Raw genomic sequence first — 19,716 nt, 5'->3', positions numbered from 1 at the left:
GTATATGTATTAAAATGTTCATAGCTGCATTGTTCATATTGCCCCAAACGGGCAACAGCCAAATACCCATCAACAGTAAAATGAATTAGTAAACTGTGGCATATTCATGCAATAGAATACCATACAGCAATAAAAATGAATAAACTAAAGCATCATGCAACAACACAAATGAATCTTACAAGGGACACTGAGCAAAAGGCAAAACACAAATGATACATATTTATGATATGTATCAAAATGTCAAAAACAAGCCAAACTGAACTATATATTTCAGATATGCAAAAATAGGTCATCAGTTCTATCAAACATTCAAAGAGATAAAAACTTATAGAAGCTCTTCCAAAGAAAAGAGAGAACCAATTTCACAAGAATGTTGATAGCAAAACCAGACAAGTACAGTAGAGAAAGGAAAAGTTCAAGCCAATCTCACTAATAAACATAGTGGCAAAAAATCCTAAAAATTTTAGATCTCACAATCCAACCATGTATATAAAAGATAAAGCCCCAATTCAGTTTCTCACAAAAATACAAAGTGGGCTCAACATTAGAAACTCTATTAATGTGGCCACACGCTGTGGCTCATGTATGTAATCCCAGCACTTTGTGAGGCTGAGGTGGGCAGATCACCTGAGGTCAGGTGTTCAAGACCAGCCTGACCAACATGGTAAAACCTCTTCTCTACTAAAAATACAAAAATTAGCTGGGTGTGGTGGCACGCACCTGTAATCCTGGCTACTCCAGAGGCTGAGACAGGAGAATTGCTTGAACCTGGGAGGCAGAGGTTGCAGTGAGCCAAGACCGTGCCACTACACTCCAGCCTGTGTGACAGAGGAAGACTCTGTCTCACACACATACAAAACAAAACAAAACAAAAAAAAACCAAAACTCTACTAATGTAACTAACTTACCACCACTTTAGAAACATTTGGCACTACCTAGGAAATCTGAAGATGCACATGCCCTATGGCCAGCAATTCTGCTCCCAAAAGGATATCCCAGAGAGAATTTTGCCCATGTGGGCCAGCAGATAGTTTGTAGCAGCACTGCCTACAAGCCAAAACTAGACACACCATATAGAAGAATAGAAAACAAACTGCAGTATATTCCTACAATGGTATACTATAAAATAACAATGAATGAACCATGCTACAAAGAAATGGCCAAGTCTCAAAAATATTAATATAATCTTTAATGATAATAGCAAGTTTAGAAGAATACATGTATATGATTTCATCTATATAAAAGCCATAAACATGCAGAACTAAGTAAATGTCTAGAAATACACATGCATATGTATGTAAAACTACAAAGAAAAGATAGCATTGACACACAAAATGGAAGACAGTGGTTATTTCCTGGGCAAAGGATGAGATTGAGAGGAAAATTAAATTGCAAAGAAGTACACAGAGGGTTTCAAAGTTATTGCTAATGTTCCATTTTTTATAGGTGCATATGCCTATGGATTTTTTAAACTATTCTTTAAAATGTATATGTAGCCTATATATAAACATACACTATACACACATACACTTCTTTATAAACATGATGTATTTCCTAATTTAAAAAATAATTTCAATACTTACCAGTCTAGACCAGGCTTTACTATGAATCATTCCTCAATTCTAGCTCATGAAATAAATCAAAATATTTTCCCATAACATATAGTTTTCTTCTTCAAGAAACATGACATTTTCATTTATTTATTCACTCAACTATTTATTGAGTAATTATTATATGTCAACTACTCCTTGGGCACCAGAGAGAGAAACAAAACTGGCACTATCCCTGTCCTCATCAATCTTACAGTTTAGATGCTGCATACAAAATACATATAGATAAATACATAAATACAACAAAGTGCTATCACAGAAAAGTAGACTATTGTAAGATTATACAAGGTGACTTCATTAAGTTGGAAATTCAGAGTAGGCCTCTCTTGGGATTTAACACAAGTTGAAACCTGAAGAGGTTTTAGTCAAGCAATAGGGGCAGGTGGTGTGCATTCCAGACAGAAAGTGGCATGTGCAAAGGACCTGAAGCAGGAAGGGGTTTAAAACGCTTGAGAAGCTACACTAAAGCTAGAGTAAGAAACAGAATAGCAAAGATGACCCTGTAGAGACAGACAGAGCCAGATTATGTAAGAATTTGTAGGCAGTGGTATTTTCAGTGAGACTGCAGGCCACTACTATACTTTAGGTAGGAGAGTAACATGGAGGAAGGCCAGAGGAAAAAACAGAGAATCCAGTAGGAGTTACTACAGTAGTTTAGTTGAGACTGCCAGCCAAGAGTTGATGGGTGCCTGAGCCAGGATGGTAGCAGGGAGGAAGAAAAGTATATTAAGGGAGATACAGCAGACAGGGAGTGGCAACAGAATAGATGTAAGAGGTGAGGTAAGGATGGCGTGAAGGAGTACACCCTTATTAAATGACAAATATTGAAAATCTGTCAATTGTCATATTTACAATATAGCCCTAGTTTTTATGTTTAAAAGTATACAAAATTATTCTGAAAATAAGCTATCAAAAGGAATAAAAAACTATAATGGATTAAAACACACGAAATATATTAAAATTCATGAATTCATCACAAAATGGTAATACAAAAGACAGAGAGGGAGATAAAGTATATTAAAGGCTCTAACATTGTTGGAAAAGTGGGAAAAAAAATGAAAGAGGTCAAGGATGCATGTTGTAATCGCTAGAGTAACCTCTAAATGAATTTGGAAATGTAATACATTAAATGCCAAAAAATGAAAAATATTTCATTGACCCAAAAGAAGAGAGAAAAATGAATATAAAATAGATCAATTAAATAAAAACAAAGAGTAGGGGCCAGGTGCGGTGGCTCACGCCTGTAATCCCAGCACTTTGGGAGGCCAAGGCAGGCAGATTACCTGAGGTCAGGAGTTCGAAACCAGCCTGGCCAACATGGTGAAATCCCGTCTCTACTAAAAGTACAAGAGTTAGCCGGGCATGGTGGCAGGCACCTGTAATCCCAGCTACTCAGGAGGCTTAGGTAGGAGAATCACTTGAACCCGGGAGGCAGAGGTTGGAGTGAGCTGAGATCAAGCCACTGTACTCCAGCCTGGGTGATAGAGCGAGACTATCAAAAAAAATTTTTTTAATAAAATAAAAATAAAAACAAAGAGTAGAGTGGTAGAAACATACTGCCATTTTACCATACATGTTAAAGTACACCACAAGGATGTTTCCAGAATGTGGGAAATGCTATAGGACAAACACTCTGATTTCTTCAAAAAACAAATTGCAAGGAAAAAAGGGTGGGCGGGGGGAGGTTGCAGGTGAGGATCAGGATTGGCCAAAGTGTTAACAATCACTGATCCTGAATGATACACACATGGGAAACACCACACTACTGCCTCTACTTTTGTATTCATTTGAACTTTACTGGAATATAAAGTAGAAAGGGAGAGAGAGAAAATGGGAGGGAGGGAAGAAGACAGAGAGACAGAGATGGTGGCAGGGAGGGAAGATCTCTGGATACTTATTGGCATATTTATGTGCAGAAAATGTTTTGGCAGGATATATTTTTAAATGTTCAAGTGGTTATCTCTGGGCTAATGTGATCACAATTTTTAGAATGTTACAAATTCATCATCTCTAGGTGGGAAGATGACTGGTAACTTTTAGTCTCTTCTTGTTTAGCTATGTTTTCTAATTGCTTCTACAACGGGTAAAACAGAATGCTTGACTCAAAAATTGTTTAAAAGGGTGGAAGAAAGACTGCCAAAACCCAAAAAGCTTCTCCCAACATAGATGTTGATGTGTAAATCTACATTTCTTAAATATTTCTGGGTTACAGCTCACAATGGACTGAATGTCTGTGTCCTCCCAAAATTCGTCCGTTGAAACCCTCATCTCTAATGGGATGGTATTTGGAGATGGGCCTCTGGGAGGCAAACAGGTCATGAGGGTGGAGCCCTCATGATAAGATTTGTACCCTTATAAAAGGAGACCCGAGAGAGCTTGCTTTCTCTATCTCCACCAAGTGAGGACACAGCCAGAAGGCAGCTGTCTGCAAGGCAGAAAGAAGGTCCTCACCAAAAACCTGACCCTGCTAGCACCTTCATCTGGGACTTCCAGCCTCCGGAACTGTGAGAAATGATTTTCTGTTGTTTAAGCAATCCATGAAGGATTGCGTTGTAGGCAGACCAGACTAAGACACAGGCTCTTTGCAGAATCTGACAAAAGCTACTAATTCTCTTTCCAGAAAAATGCACAATCTTTTTTTTTTTTTTTTTGAGACGGAGTCTCGCTCTGTCGCCCAGGCTGGAGTACAGTGGCCGGATCTCAGCTCACTGCAAGCTCCGCCTCCTGGGTTTACACCATTCTCCTGCCTCAGCCTCCCGAGTAGCTGGGACTACAGGCGCCCGCCACCTCGCCCGGCTAGTTTTTTGTATTTTTTAAGTAGAGACGGGGTTTCACCGTGTTAGCCAGGATGGTCTCGATCTCCTGACCTCGTGATCCGCCCATCTCGGCCTCCCAAAGAGCTGGGATTACAGGCTTGAGCCACCGCGCCCGGCCAAAAATGCACAATCTTATAGAATTTTTCATACAATGTCAAGAAACTTTGAGATCCCTAATGAACCTATAGACTTTCTATGCTGTCAGTAGTAGTTAGAATAAAAAATTATAGCTGACATTTATTGCCCACTTGCCATGTGCCAAGCATGGCTCTAGGTGTCAACTCATTTAATCCTCCCACCAACCCTCCAAGATGGGCATTCTCATCATCCCCATTTTATAGATGAGGAAAGTGAGGACAGAGAAGATTAATAATTTGCACAGGGTCCGCTAGTTATTAAGCAGAAAAGCCATCATACAAACTTGGGCAGCCTGGCTCCAGAGCTCAGCTCTTAAGCAGCAAAATATGAGGCCACCCACAGAGTTGAAGTTAAACATGCCAAGCAAATATGACATCCTGAATCATGCTCTGGAGAACATATCTTCAAATTCAATTAACATTAAGTACCTACCATGTGTCAGACCCATCCAAACACATAAGCTCATCCAACCCTCAAAACAGTGCTGTAAGTAACTCGCCCCAAATACGCAGTTAACTGCTATAAAAACAGGAGTCTAGCCTGTCTTCTGACTCCAAGTTCAACATACCACAGCTGATTGCCTCTAAATTGGGGTGACGGTCCTGTTCCACATTACACATGACCTCCCAATGACCAAAATCTTTGTAAGGTAACTGGTTGACATCCAATTCAATAGGTTAAATCTGTAGACCCCAAAATTTGCCCATGGTGTAAAGCAATTCAGCATTTGAGGAGATTTTTCTTCATTACTCAGCTTTGGCCTGCTGAGACATCCTGGATGGATATGTGCTTCCAAAAGTTTGCACTTGAGTTTCATATGCAAAAACAGGATCATTTACATACACTGCAGATAATTGCTAAATGCTATAATACCACATTGCAATCACATGCAACATAGCCTACATAAATATGAACACGCGAGTTACATGAGAGCTCCCCTAGTACTTACAGTTTCACAGTTCAAGCATCGAGTTTCATTGGTAAGCGTTCCCTGAAAAATCTCATGGACCCAGGTGAGTTCTGGTTTATTATTTTCTGCAGGTTCGTTCATGTTGCCATTTTTTAATTTTCCATTTTGTTTTTCCTGTTTCTTCTCTTCCTGCAGGATGTCCGCAATAGTGTTCAGCAAATAATTTAAAAATTCATGAGCATCCTGCTGCATGTAGTTATCAAAGAGATCTGGAAAGCAGAAGGTGGTTATTTCAGTCTCTGGTTCTTGAAAAGCAAATGGATGTAGTTAGTGTTACATGCCATACTTAATTTTTTTTTTTTTTTTTTTTTTTTTTAGAGACAGAGTCTTGCTCTGTCGCCAGACTGGAGTGTAGTGGTACAATCTCAGTTCACTGAAACCTCTGCCTCCCAGGTTCAAGAGATCCTACTGCCTCAGCCTCCTGAGTAGCTGGAGCTACAGGTGCGTGCCACCATGCCCAGCTAATTTTTGTATTTTTAGCAGAGACCAGGTTCACCATGTTGACCAGGATGTTCTCGATCTCTTGACCTCATGATCTGCCCACCTCGGCCTCCCAAAGTGTGGGGATTACAGGCGTGAGCCACCTTGCCCAGAGCCCATACTTCAATTTTTATACTGAAAGGGTGAACAGGTATGGAATATAAACATACTCATCTCTACCAAGCAGCTTCAATGAGTAAGTTTCCAAAGAATTTTTTTAATTCATTTCCATTTTCCACCACGTACCAAAACCAAAATTTCCCATATCTCCCTAAAGTCATCACATTTATATAAAACTACCAAAAGTTCTATTTGTTCTACAAAAGAACAGAAGTTACTAGATAAGTTCCCTGATAAAATATGAATTTTTAATATGATGTAACTGCCAATGATCAATTAAGTATTCATTGGGTAATTTATTCAGAACAACTAGGGTGTCTTCCCAAAGATCATATCAAACCCTGGACCAGCCTGGAAGCAGCCTAGATGAAACACAGAAGGGAGATGAGGGATATGTGTGAGCATGCATCTATCTGATAGTGTTCTGAAACCAAATACAAATGATTCCAGAAGCCTCCTGCTGCTCCCCGCCATAAGGACAAACAATCAAAAGATGAATGCAGCTGTGAACCTTCATTATTAATCATGTTCACAACTTGACAGAGTGCTCTGTTTCCTTCTCCACTCAAATTAGTTTTATTCTGGTATGTATAAACTGTAACTTCAAAATATAGCAATCAAATTAAAAGAGATTTTATAAAACAAATACCTGATTAACCATGCACATCTGATGAAGGCAGGCTGAATCTAAGATAAATAGTAATTGCCATAACAAATATCTTTATAGTCATAAAAACTGCCAATACAAAACTTCTGGAATACGCACCTAGTTTCTACTACCTACTCCCCAAAAGAAGAAGATAGAAAAATCAGGACTTTTAAACATCATATAAAGCAATCAATTTGATATCCTTCAATTACCTTAGGCAAATGAAAATCAGAGGTATATTTAAAACAGTAGAGGCTCTGATTAGATAATAGGCACTTATTTTAGTCACCTATGACAAGTGTATAAGCCAGTACTATTTTATTCAATTATTGCATCAACCAATTTAGGCCAATGAGTATCCCACTCAGAAGGCTGCCTTGGACACTTTTCTCTCTTACAATGATACTGCCCAGAATGGAGAAAATAAAAAGGTCATTCTAAATTGGAATAATAAACGTGCATTTTTAAGCATGTTTCTGACCCAGTTTTGTTTTATGTTTACTGGGCAGAGAAGAAATGTTGTTTCTTAAAAAATGACACCAAATAGTTAACCATGCTTATTTTCCCTTTTCGAAAAAATCTCAGCTCTTCCTTTTGAGGAGACAGAGAACCATCAATTCTCCTTATTTCAGAGGCTTAAACACATTATACTGCTTACTACTCACCATTCTCTTTTCTCAGCCTTGAAATGAACTTCTTTGGTGGGATGACGCCAACCTTCTTCTTCTGCGTGGCAATGCTGTGGAAAAGGTCCGCCAGGCACGTCAGCAAGTTTTCCTTCTTCTTTTGCTGGGCCTTGTATGCCAACACATTCTCCCGGAATGGACGGCAGAAGTACAACGCCTGAAGCACGGAGTTACAGTAGCATGTGTTTCCAAACTGCCAAGGGACAACAGGGATGGTTCAAGTCATTGCCTGGGGATGAGCCACCTCTGGAATAAGTAGTGAGGGTGAGAAGGTCCCCACTCCATGAACTGGCCTGGATGTCCCTGTATTGGAGTCTAGTTCACCATATCAGAAAACTAGTTAACTACTGTAAATACCAGTGACCATCTGATCCACAGAGAAATGAAGAAAAATGCACATCATTCTGGTGCTTCTCTAGCCCATCAAAGTCTCGAGAATGATAACAAGCACTCTGCCTCAATAAAGAGTCTAATGAGGCCTGCTGGTGCTTAAAAAAAAGAGAGAGAGAAGAGAAAAAAATCTACATAATGCAGAGACTCAGGAAAGCAGCTGGCTAGATAAAAGATGCACATTGCAATACATCAAAACTCCTACGACAGGGAAAATAAAAATCTGAATAAAAAAGAAATCCAGTAATTAGGAACCACTTGCTCGGGTGAAACAGCCTAAACTGAACAGGGGCTGGTTTTCATTTTTCAATATTCCAGGGCTCCTGCCCACTGGCTCAGACCACATTTCCTCACTTAACCCCAAGCAACGCAGGCAAAAATATGCTGCCTCATGTCACTCTCCCAGCTTCCCACCCTCTGGACTTCTAAATGGCCCTTGATCTTGCCTCTGCCAAGGCAGCAATTGTGCCAATACCATACTACCCAAGTACCTAGCCTGCAATCACATTAGGGCCCACCCAGTAACATTTTATACCTCTCACAAAGCATGGATACTGAGATTATTATTAAAGAGGGAAAACATCTCACTGATTTTCAACTGACTATAAGACCACCTCTGTAGAAGAACACAGCTGAGACTATCACTTTAGAATTTTTTGTGCACAATAAAATTTAAAGAAAAAAATTCTAAGGAAATAACTAACAAGATTAATAACAGATTACAAAATGCTATGTAGGATTGAAATAGAACATGAACACCTTCTCAAAACTGGTTGTTGGCTTGTGTGTCGTTTAGCCAAGAGCGAGACAGATGCTCTGCCATACTTAACATGACATTTCTACGTATGCTAAGATAGAAGGCTTCCTATTTTTATATTTTAATCTACTTTGACACAATTATGTAACAGGAGACAAACCTCTTTGTACAGAGACGCTGGAACTTTCATAAATTACCATTCAAAGGGAACATAAATGAAGCTATTAATAAACACAGATCCCACAATCCTTACACAAACTAGGAAATGGCCTTAATTCTTTCTTTCTTTCTTTTTTTTTTTTCCCCCCCCTCTCCACAATCTGCATTTGTTATTTTTCTTAGCCAGGGCAGAATTCCCATGCCTTGAATAACTTACTTCACAGGGCTAAGCAGAGGCTTGTGCACAATGGCTAAAAGGTTTGTTTTAAAATTTTAAGTCAGCATTTCACCAACACAATGCCCTATATTCCAGAACTTAGCTTTCCTCCTTCCATTCTTTTCTCTTCTACTCAGTATCTCACCTTTCCCCAGACACCCTTCAGTAACACTTGGCCCCAATTCGGTGGATAACTCCTGGGAAGGGAAAGGAACTAACATTTACCGAGTGTCCACAGTATGTCTCAGCTTCATGTCAGGGTTTTAAATAGGCGCTCTCATTTACCCTTCATTATCACCCAAAGGGTAGAAGGCATTATGACCCCCATTTTACAGATGGGGAAATGGAGGCTCAGAAAAAGCAAGTAATTGCCCAAGATCACACAAGCTAGGGAGTAGCACAGGCAGAATTCAAACCGAAGTCTGTATTACATTAAAGCCAATGTTCTTCCTGTTATGTCATGGGCAGCATTTACTTGCAGAGAATATTTCCAGCTTTCCCAGTGGAAATTACTACTTACCACACCTGGGCACTGACAGACTATGTTCAGCATAATTATTCAGAAAACCAATTGTTTATGAGTTAGTATTTGATGTCACTTAACACCTATATCACAGAGAAAAAGGATCAAGTGAGGAAGAAAGCTCATGAGGATGGAGGCACACCACCTCTACCGTGTTACTACTCCATTATCATCAACCTACCAAGGAAGCAGAGCTGCTGGGTCCAGCCTTCTACAAAGGAGGTTACTGCTGAGCACAAAAAAAATGAGGCCAGGAATTCTGAGATAAAATGGTCCCAGTTTTCCCTCCCAACCTGTCCTGCTTCAGGTACACCACCAACTTACACTGTTAAAGAAAGACACTGGCAATGTGCTGGTAACGTTTTTAAAATGCTGGTTGTACTGATGTAAACTTAAAGAAAGACTGGCTGAACAGTTCATCCAGAGGACACAGGGAGAACATATAAGAGCAGATTTGGGGCCTGGTGCGGTGGCTCACGCCTGTAATCCCCGCACTTTGGGAGGCCAAAGCGGGTGGATCACCTGAGGTCCGGAGCTCGAGACCAGCCTGGCCAACATGGCAAAACCCCGTCTCTACTAAAAAATCAGCCGGACATGGTAGCGCACGCCTGTAATCCCAGCTACTCGGGAGGCTGAGGTAGGAGGTGGAGGTTGCAGTGAGCTGAGATTGCGCCACTGCACTCCAATCTGGGTGACAGAGCAAGACTCTGTCTCAAAACAAAACAAAAAAAAAGCAGATTTGGCTACAAAGACTAATGAAGTTATTATGAAAGTTATGTATGCAAAGGAAATTCCTTAAAACATGGGGGGGAAATGTAAATTTGACCCAAAATGCAATAATTAAATGTTTTTTGCTGGGACAACTCATACTTCAAAAATAGGTTAAGTTGCCTCCTCCCCAACGTTGGCATTCTACTAAGGAGCATGACCAATCATTTAAAAATTGGCAGTGATAAAAATGCACTTAGAGTTGCTTCATATACCCTAAAACATTTGATGAAAATAAAACATTTTACATACTTACATTGACCAATCCGAAATAGTGTTCATTGATTGGAAACTGCTCTGGACCAATGTCTTTTTCCAGAGCAGAGGCATTGGTGCCCTAAAAGAGAAAAATAGCAAAAGTTCTGTTGCATGTAAAATAGATGAAAAGTAAAATCATACTTAGAAGAGTCTACTATTGAGACAAGCATCTCCCCCAGTCAATATGGTATTTGGTGATGTTTGCGCTGAAGGAAAATGTGTCAGAAGTAAAGCAGAAGAGCAGTTAATAATGTCAGCCTTATTCTTCTCCTCATTGAACTTATTCATCCCCTCAAACCTACTCTACTTGACTTCAATTTTCTTCCAATTAGAAAAGAAAGTTTAAGATAGGCAAATGAACAAACAATCGCCAAGAACTTCTGAATAAGGAACATGGGCATTTCAAACAGCCACAGCAGCTTTTGTAATATTTGATGGCATACAGAATCATATTACCACTATCAAAGTCAATGTCTTCATTTTAATAAAGATTTACTGAGCACCCACTAAGCCAGACACTGTTCTCTAGGTCTGGGCATGGATAACAGAACAGTGAACTAAACGCATGATGCCTGCTCTCATGGAGTTCGCACTTTAGCAGATGAAGACAGACTGAAAGGAAAAGTGTGTTGGAGAGTTTATTTAAAAATAATAGTGCAGGGGCTAGGTGCAGTGTCTCACGCCTGTCAAATCCTAGCACTTTGGGAGGCCGAGGCGAACGGATCACTTGAGGTCAGGAGTTCGAAACCAGCCCAGTCAACATGGTAAAATTGCATCTCTACTAAAAATACAAAAATTAGCCAGGTGTGGTGGCAGGCATCTGTAATCCCAGCTACTCAGGAGGCTGAGACATAAGAACTGCTTGAACCCAAAGGCTGGAGGTTGCAGTGAGCCAAGATTGTGCCACTGCACTCCAGCCTGGGTACAGAATGAGACTCCATTGGAAGGGAAGGAGAAGGGGAATGGGAAGGGGAAGGGAGATGGAGGGAGGGAGGGAGGAAGGAAGGAAGGAAGGAAGGAAAATACTGCAATGGAGAAAAATAAAGTAGGAAATGGGGATGGGGAAGACAAGGAGTAAGGATGGGTGAGAGGCATGCAGGCTGTAGAGGGTGGATAGCAGCACCTTTATTTTTTTATTTCATTTTTTGAGACAGGTTGTTACTCTATCACCCAGGCTGCAGTGCAGTGGATCATGGCTTACTATAACCTCAAATTCCTGGGCTCAAGTGATCCTCCTACCTCAGCCTCCCAAGTAGCTGGGACTACATGTGCACACCACCATGACCAGCTAATTTTTTTTATTTTTGGTAGAGACACGGTCTCATTATGTTGTCCAGGCTGGTCTCAAACTCTTGGCTTCAAGCAATCCTCCCACCTCATCCTCCCAAAGTTCTGAGATTATAGGTGTGAGCCACGACGCCCAGCCTGCACCTTTAAATAGAGTGGTCAGGGAAGGCCTTACTGAGAAGGCAAATGTCCAAAGAATATTGTAAATAGTGAAGAAATACAAGTTAAAACCTAACCTTTCCCAAATGCATCAAATTGGTAAGCCACATGACAATCCGACATGATAACAGCTACTGGGTACACTTTCTATGTGCCACGGACTGTGCTATTTATGCTCACAACAATCCTGTGAGGTAAGTACTATTACTATCCCCATTGCACGGACAAGGAACTTAAGACTCAGAAGCATTTAAGAATCCACCTAAGGTCCATTGTAAGTGGTAGAGCTAGGACTTGAACCCAAGAGGCAGACTTGAGAGTCCACAATCATAAGCAAATGCCGTACAGAGCAATTCTAATATTAAACCTTTTGTTGAGTCCCATTAAGGGTCAGTTACTGGCAAATGATTATCATCACTCCATAAGACCTGAATGAGTCTTCTAGGATTAGGAAAAATGACCCAAGTTCAGTCCAATATGGTAAGTAGTTTGGGAAGCAGGTAAAATAAGACTCCATTTGTACCATGGACTCTATCATCATTCTAGAGAAGGCTCTGTCTACCTTCGCAGGCCATCATGGAAGACTAACAGCTCACAGAAACTCAAGACTTGAGAGACAGGTATTTTTAAATGAGTAAGAAAAAAGTTTTGGCTGGACATGGTGGCCCACACCTGTAATTCCAGCACTTTGGGAGGCCAAGGTGGGCGGATCCCTTGAGCCCCAGTGGTTCGAGACCAGCCTGGGCAACATGGTGAAACCCTGTCTCTGCAAAAGATACAAAATTTAGCGGGACGTGGTGGCACAAACCTGTAGTTTCAGCTACTCAAGAGGCTGAGGTGGAAGGATCATCTGAGCCTGGGGAGGTAGAGGCTACAGTGAGCTGTGATGGCACCATTGCATTCCAGCCTGGGCAACAGAGTGATACCCTGCCTCAAAAAAGAAGAAAGAAAAGAAAAGAAGGAAAGGAAAGGAAAGGGGAAAGGAAAAAGGAAAGGAAAAAGAAAAGGAAAAAGAAAACGAAAGAAGGAAGGAAGGAAGGAAGTTTCATTTTTAAAAATTGATCTGCTGTTACTATTTATTCTGGACTCACAACTGGCGTCTCCTCTCACAGAAAGAAATGACCAAAACATAACTGAGAACCAGTCAAAATGGCCACTTGTCCCTAAGTAAACACTAAATGCAAAATGACCCTCCTCAGACCACAGAACTACAGCAGAAATGGCACACAGCCTCCCCTCATCATAACATCCTTCAAATTCCACTTGTTTCCTAGGTCCTTAATATTGTTCCACCAAACTAATAACTCCCTTTACCTGTCATCTGAGACTTAGAGTTCAAGGATCATTTGTGTCTTGGATAGTTTCCATGTTTTTTCATTAGTCACTGCCCTCACAATAATGTGACACTATATACAAGGCTGAATTTTTGAAATAACACATCAAATTACGGTAGGACTTTATGGTATAGACAAAAATCATTAAAAATTTTCAATAAAGTTATATCTCAAGCATAAATCAATGTAAATAATGCATATTAAATATACCCCCATAGCCATTTTTCAAGCAAAATTAGTATATATGGCTTAGAGCCCAGGAGGAATATCAGATATAAAAGTATAGCACATGGAGACAGATACCATTAAATCTTTCTTTATGAGGTAGGAACATATTCAAGTTAATCCATGATTTTTGCTATTTGGAAATTCTTAGGTTCGGTTTGCTTTTTCTACCTATCTTAATATTTTCCCATTTTGGGAGGCGGCAACCTGGAGGTGGAAGTCATGACTCATATAAAGGATGGCAACCCAGGGGCCAGTGTTCAAGAGAAATACGCTGGAGACAGAGGCCTGGCCCACTCAGGCAGGAAGCTGGGTGTACCACAGCACAGCACAGCACAGCACAGCACAGCACAGCACAGCGAAAAATCAAAGTGAGCTCTCTGTGCCTTCAGTGAAACCTTGCTCTACTCTGAGGTCAGCACTTCCTCACCACCCCTCAGGTTGAGCTTGCTTGGGTCTGGAAGGGTCATGAAGAGAAGTGTGCTGGGCCCTGATCCTTGGCGCTGCTTCTAGACCATGATACCCTCACCCTCTTGTAAAAACACTTCCCTTTCTTTTTTTTTCTTTTGAGACGCAGTCTCGCTCTGTCCCCAGGCTGAAGTGCACTGGCTTGACCTTAGCTCACTGCAACCTCCACCCCCCGGGTTCAAACAATTCTCCTGGGGCGGGTGCGGTGGCTCACGCCTGTAATCCCAGAGCTTTGGGATGCCAAGGTGGGCAGACTGCCTGAGATCAGGAGTTTGAGACCAGCCTGGCCAACATGATGAAACCCTGTCTCTACTAAAAATGCAAAAATTGACCAGGCGTGGTGGTGGGCACCTATAATCCCAGCTACTCAGGAGGCTGAGGCAGGAGAATCACTTGAACCCAGGAGGCGGAGGTTGCAGTGAGCCGAGATCGTGCCATTGCACTCCGGCCTGGGCGACAAGAGCAAGACTTCGTCTCAAAAAACAAAAAACGAACAAACAAAAAAAATTCTCCTGCCTCAGCCTCCTGAGTAGCTGGGATTACAGGCACCCGCCACCATGCCCAGCTAATTTTTGTATTTTTACTAGAGATAGGGTTTCACCATGCTGGCCAGGCTGGTCTCAAACTCCTGACCTCAAGTGATCCACCTGCCTCGGCCTCCCAAAGTGCTAGAATTACAGGTGTGAGCCACTGTGCCCAGTCAAAACATCTCCCTTTCTGAGGTCTATAACTTCCACTACTGTGAAGCTCCCTCCTTGCCCCTCTTCTTGGCTGACCCCAGCTCGTGGAAGACCTACACTTATACTACAACTCTTAGCATCCCAGGTGATTTCAACACCCATGTGGATGGATGAGCCATCCCACACATGTTCTCGCAGCAACTTGATGTCCTATTTTTCAATTGTCTTATTTCACTCCACTTTTTAAAATTCCATTCCACTTCAGCTACCCCTCCCACAGACACCCTGGATCTGGTCATCACCCTGAAATTCTCAAATGCAGCTGCCCACAATCTACCCAAACTCAGCTGTCAGCTGGCTGCTTCTACTTCTTTTTTTTTTTTTTTTTTTTTTTTTTTGCCTCCTTATACCCTCCAGGCAATGTTACCACTGGCTTCTTTTAAGCCCAGTCCTAGCCACACCTACATCTCTCCAGAACGTCTAGTCCTCTACTTTCTCATTCAGCTTTGAGTCTGTGGATAACGAATCCAGCTGCTCTTCTAAATAGCCCTCACCCTGCCCTTTGGCCATACATCTGGTAAGAAAGCCAAGCCAGTGTAAACCAAACATTTTCCTCTCTGAACATACACCCAGACAAATGTGCAATGCTAGAGGGAAAAAAGTCAAACAACCAAGCTGACTAGATTCACTGGAATGCCCCCATTTCAAGTGGCCCACAACAGGTCCCACATTCCAGAGTTTCTCCAGTGCATTCACTTTCCACTCCACAGTGCTCATTTCCAACGGTCCCCAAGCTCCTCAAAACCTTGCCATCCCCTTGACCTTTCTCACTGGCCTTCCACTCAACAGAAAAAAGCAAAGCAAAACATTAACTGTTAGACAGGGACTCCCCCAACTTCCTACATGCCTCTTTCTTGCTAATGACAGAGAGCAAGAAAATGATCAGATCCTTCCCATCAGCATTTAAACATGCTCCAGCTCCCATATCAAAAATATACATACCCACACTGCCCCAAACATCACCTCCAGTTATCAGCTCCTCCTCACTTCCCCCTCAGAGCTAAACTTTCTTAAACAACTGTTTATTCTGAAACATTTATGGATGAATCAGATGATTTCTGAGATGGGTCTCAAACAATCTGGTGGTGAGGTTGGGGAGAAGTGGGGGTTCGGGGGATAAAGCTATGTTGTTGAAGTTGAGAGATGGGTGTGTAGGGGCTCACTGTGCTTTCTGTTTATTTTTCACATATATGTATATAGGCAAAATAGTAGCCCCCCTAACCTCCATAACTAGAGAATACATGACCTGACATGGCAAAAGGAAATTCAGGCTGTAGATGGAATTAATTTGCTAACCCAGTGACCTTACAATAGCGAGACCTACCTATTCTCCAGGTAGGCCCAATGGGATCAATCATAAGGGTCCTTCCAAGTGAGAGACAAAAGCAGAAGAGATCAGAGTGAGGCAATGTGTGAGGTCTCAGCTCGCCCTCACTGGCTTTGAAGATGGAGGAAGAGGCCAGAGACCAGCAAGGCAGGCAGCCTTTGGAAAACAGGAAAGCCAAGAAAATGGGTCTCCTTTCAGCCTCCCGGAAGAGCACGGTCTGGCACCACCTTGATTTTAGCCCGGTGAGACCCATTTCAGACTTCTGACCTCCAGAACTGTAAGATCAAAAATGTATATTGTTTAAGACACTAAGTTGGCCAGGCGTGGTGGCTCACGCCCGTAATCCTAGCACTCTGGAGTCCAAGGCGGGCGGATCACAAGGTCAGCAGTTCAAGATCAGCCTGGCCAATATGGTGAAACCCCATCTCTAGTGAAAATACAAAAATTAGCCGGGCGTGGCAGCAGGCACCTGTAGTCCCAGCTACTCGGGAGGCTGAGGCAGGAGAATTACTTGAACCTGGGAGGCAGAGGTTGCAGTGAGCCGAGATGGTGCCACTGCACTCCAGCCTGGGCAACAGAACAAGACTCTATCTCAAAAAAAAAAAAAAAAAAAAAGACACTAAGTTAATGGTAATTTGTTACAGCAGTAATAGTAAATTAATACAAAATGTCTCAGGTGTTCCATAATAAAATCATTTTTTTCTTTTTTATGAGACAGGGTCTCACTCTATTGTCCAGACTGCAATGCACTGGTGTGATCTCGGCTCACTGCAGCCTTGACCTCCCAGGCTGAAGCGATCCTCCCACCTCAGCCTTTCAAGTAGCTGGGGCTACAGGTGCATACCCCCACACCCAGATAATTTTTGTATTTTCTGTAGAGACAGTTTTGCCATGTTGCCCAGGCTGGTCTCAAACTCCTGGGCCCAAGCGATCTGCCTACTTTGGCCTCCCAAAGTGCTGGAATAACAGGTATGAGCCACCGCACCCAGCCTCCTAATAAAATCTTAAGACTTGTCTCTACTTCCTCATCTCCAAATCACTCCTCAAAAGGCCCCTTCTGGGCTCTACCCTCACTTCATCACTGTTGAGTTTCAAATTGGCAAACTCCATGGCACTTTTAGGTGGTTGACTTTTTCCAGGGGCTGTCTGGGGCCCTCCACCCTCTCCTGGGCCCAGGCAGGAACCACTCACATGGCTTTAATCAGCTGCTATGTGCCAACCATTTCCAACTCTTTCTCGGCAGCCCGAAAACCTCACTTGTGAGCTCCAGGCTGAATGAATACTGGCAAGTCCACTTATTTGTCTCACAGGATCTCAAAATCAATTTACCTAAAACTAGATTTTTCACTTATCTGGTGTTTCCCTGCTCAGAAAAGGACAATATCCTCCTCTTCTTGGCTCATGCCAGAAACCTACGGGTCATGCCGACATCGTCCTCTGCACTCTTCACCCATCCATCACTGTCCTATTGCCTCACCCTCATTAAATCTCTCGATTCCACGTGCTTCTCTTTTACTCTACTGCCACCAGCTAGGTCAGACTACCAGATCTCTCATCTGAATTACAACCACATGCTGAATGGCCTCTACCGCCCATCTTACCTACCTCTAACCCCACCATCAATGCTGCAAAAAGTGCTCTTGTAAAATATGACTCTGCTTAAAATCCTCCAGTGACCTTCACTGCTGTCTCCAACCTCATCTCCTGCCCCCATCCCCTGTCCCAATGGCCCTCCTGTTCTTTGGTACCTCAAATGCCCCTGCTTACTATCTGAGTACTCCTCCTTCCCTGCTTCTTCAGACGCCTGTGTCCCAGCATCCTGCAAGGCCAGCTTAAAGGTCAGCTCCCAGGAGTATTCTACACTGGCACCCCTAAGTTAAGTCAGCCTCTGTGACAGAGAGAATACTGCCCCTCCCAAAGTTGTCCAGGCCCTAATCCCTAGAACCCATGATGATGTTACCTTATGTGGCAAAAGGGACTTTGCACATATGATTAAATAATTAAGAACCTAGAGATGGGGAGATTATCCTGGATTATCCAGGAGACCCAGTGTAATTACAAGTGACTTCAAGAGAGGGAGGCAGGAGGGTCAGAGTCAGTGAGGAGACTGACAACAGACGTAGAGGTCAGACGGAGAGACTGAAGATGCCATGCTGCTGGCCTTGAAGAGGGACGAAGGAGCCATGAGCCAAGGGATGCAGGCAGCCTCTACAAAGTAGAAAAGGCAAGGAAATAGACTCTCCCCTAGAGCCTCTGGAAGGTGTACAGCCCTGCTGCACCTGGATTTTAAGGCTTGTGACCTCCAGAACTGTAAGATAATATATTTGTGTCTTTTTAACCTACTAAGTTTTTGGTAATTTTTACAGCAGCAACAGGAAAGTAATACACCCCTCCCCAAGCTCCACTTCCCACTCATAGCATCCTGTATGTCTCCCTTGTATATTCCAGTTATTATTTATATAATTATTAACATCTGTCCAATGCCCTAAATTATATATATAATATATATAATAATCATATATATAATTATATATATATAATTTTGTGTGAATATATATAGATATTGCTCATGGGAGCAAAGAACGTGTCTGACCTGCCCAATGCTGCGATCTCAGTGGCTGGCACATAGTAGTCCCACGATACCTGCTGCATGAACTGATGGCTGGATGAATGCATGCATGGACAGGGATGGGTAGGGCTGCCTGGGTAGTTTCCATGTGCATGATAATTTGGAAACATATGTTTGTGCACTCCCTATGTACTGTTCAGTGAGGCATAAGCAGTACCCTTCATCACTTCCCCATTCTCTCTTCCCTTTTATAGACACATACTCTAAGAATTGGTTTCCATGGATACAGAATGTCACTGATATTGACATTTGGAACCAAACTCTTACTTCACATGCTAGCATTTTTCATTGGTAACATGAATTTTTGAGCATCCTTAACAGACTTAGGGCTTAAATATGTTAAATGTAAATGTTTGCATGATAAAAGAACACAGACATGATGGGGAATGTTTCATGAGATGATGATGATAATTGCTTAAAGATAAATTAAGCAGTAGTATCAAAGTTTTAAATGACCACAACCTTCAACCCTGCAATTCGACTTTTTTTATTCTACTATATTTTCATACAGGTAGAAAAAGAGACAAAGGCTGTAAAAAGACTCAAATAATATAAGTGTGGCTTAAACAAGATGGAAATTTATTTTTCTCTCATGTAAGTATGCAAGAAGACGCAGCGTGGGCCTGATACAGCAGCTCTGCAGTGTTGAGGACTCAGGGTCCTTTTACCTTGTTGCGCTGTCATCCTGAAGAGCCAGTTTCTATCTTTGGAACCAATATGGCTACTCTAGCTCATACCATCAAATGACCTCTGCCGGGGGAAGCAGAAAAAAAAATGGGAAAGGACTGATCCTCTTCTTTCAAAGATGCTCCTGGAAGCTGCACAAGTTACTTTTGCTCACAATCCTGCTAGCCAGAATCTAATCTAGTCATACGGCCACACCTAGCTGCAAGGGAGCTTGGTAAAGGTGGTCTTTACCTGGGCAGCCATGACCAGGTAAAATGTCTCTAGAAATGAAAAATGCATTTTTTTTTTTTTTTTTTTTGGAGACAGCTTCTTACTCTGT

General features: G+C 42.1%; 1 protein-coding gene across 3 annotated transcripts in view; it reads right to left on the bottom strand.

Moving 5' to 3' along the window:
• The window catches only part of USP46 (ubiquitin specific peptidase 46), a 72,762-nt gene that overhangs the window by 33,868 nt on the left and 19,178 nt on the right, over positions 1–19,716 (bottom strand). For 2 of the 3 annotated variants that reach the window (XM_025385974.1, XM_025385975.1), the window contains exons 2-4: positions 10,540–10,620; positions 7,449–7,662; positions 5,514–5,743 (exon numbers count right to left, since the gene is read on the bottom strand). In XM_025385974.1, coding sequence (XP_025241759.1) covers positions 5,514–5,743; positions 7,449–7,662; positions 10,540–10,620 — 525 coding nt within the window. The remainder of the gene's footprint in view (positions 1–5,513; positions 5,744–7,448; positions 7,663–10,539; positions 10,621–19,716) is intronic. The other variant, XM_025385976.1, reaches the window with a different exon arrangement.

The sequence above is a fragment of the Theropithecus gelada genome, chromosome 5, assembly GCF_003255815.1.
Source record: "Theropithecus gelada isolate Dixy chromosome 5, Tgel_1.0, whole genome shotgun sequence".
Taxonomy (NCBI): domain Eukaryota; kingdom Metazoa; phylum Chordata; class Mammalia; order Primates; family Cercopithecidae; genus Theropithecus; species Theropithecus gelada.
The sequence above is the reverse complement of the archived record's forward strand: the minus strand, read 5'-3'. Positions and strand labels throughout refer to the sequence as shown.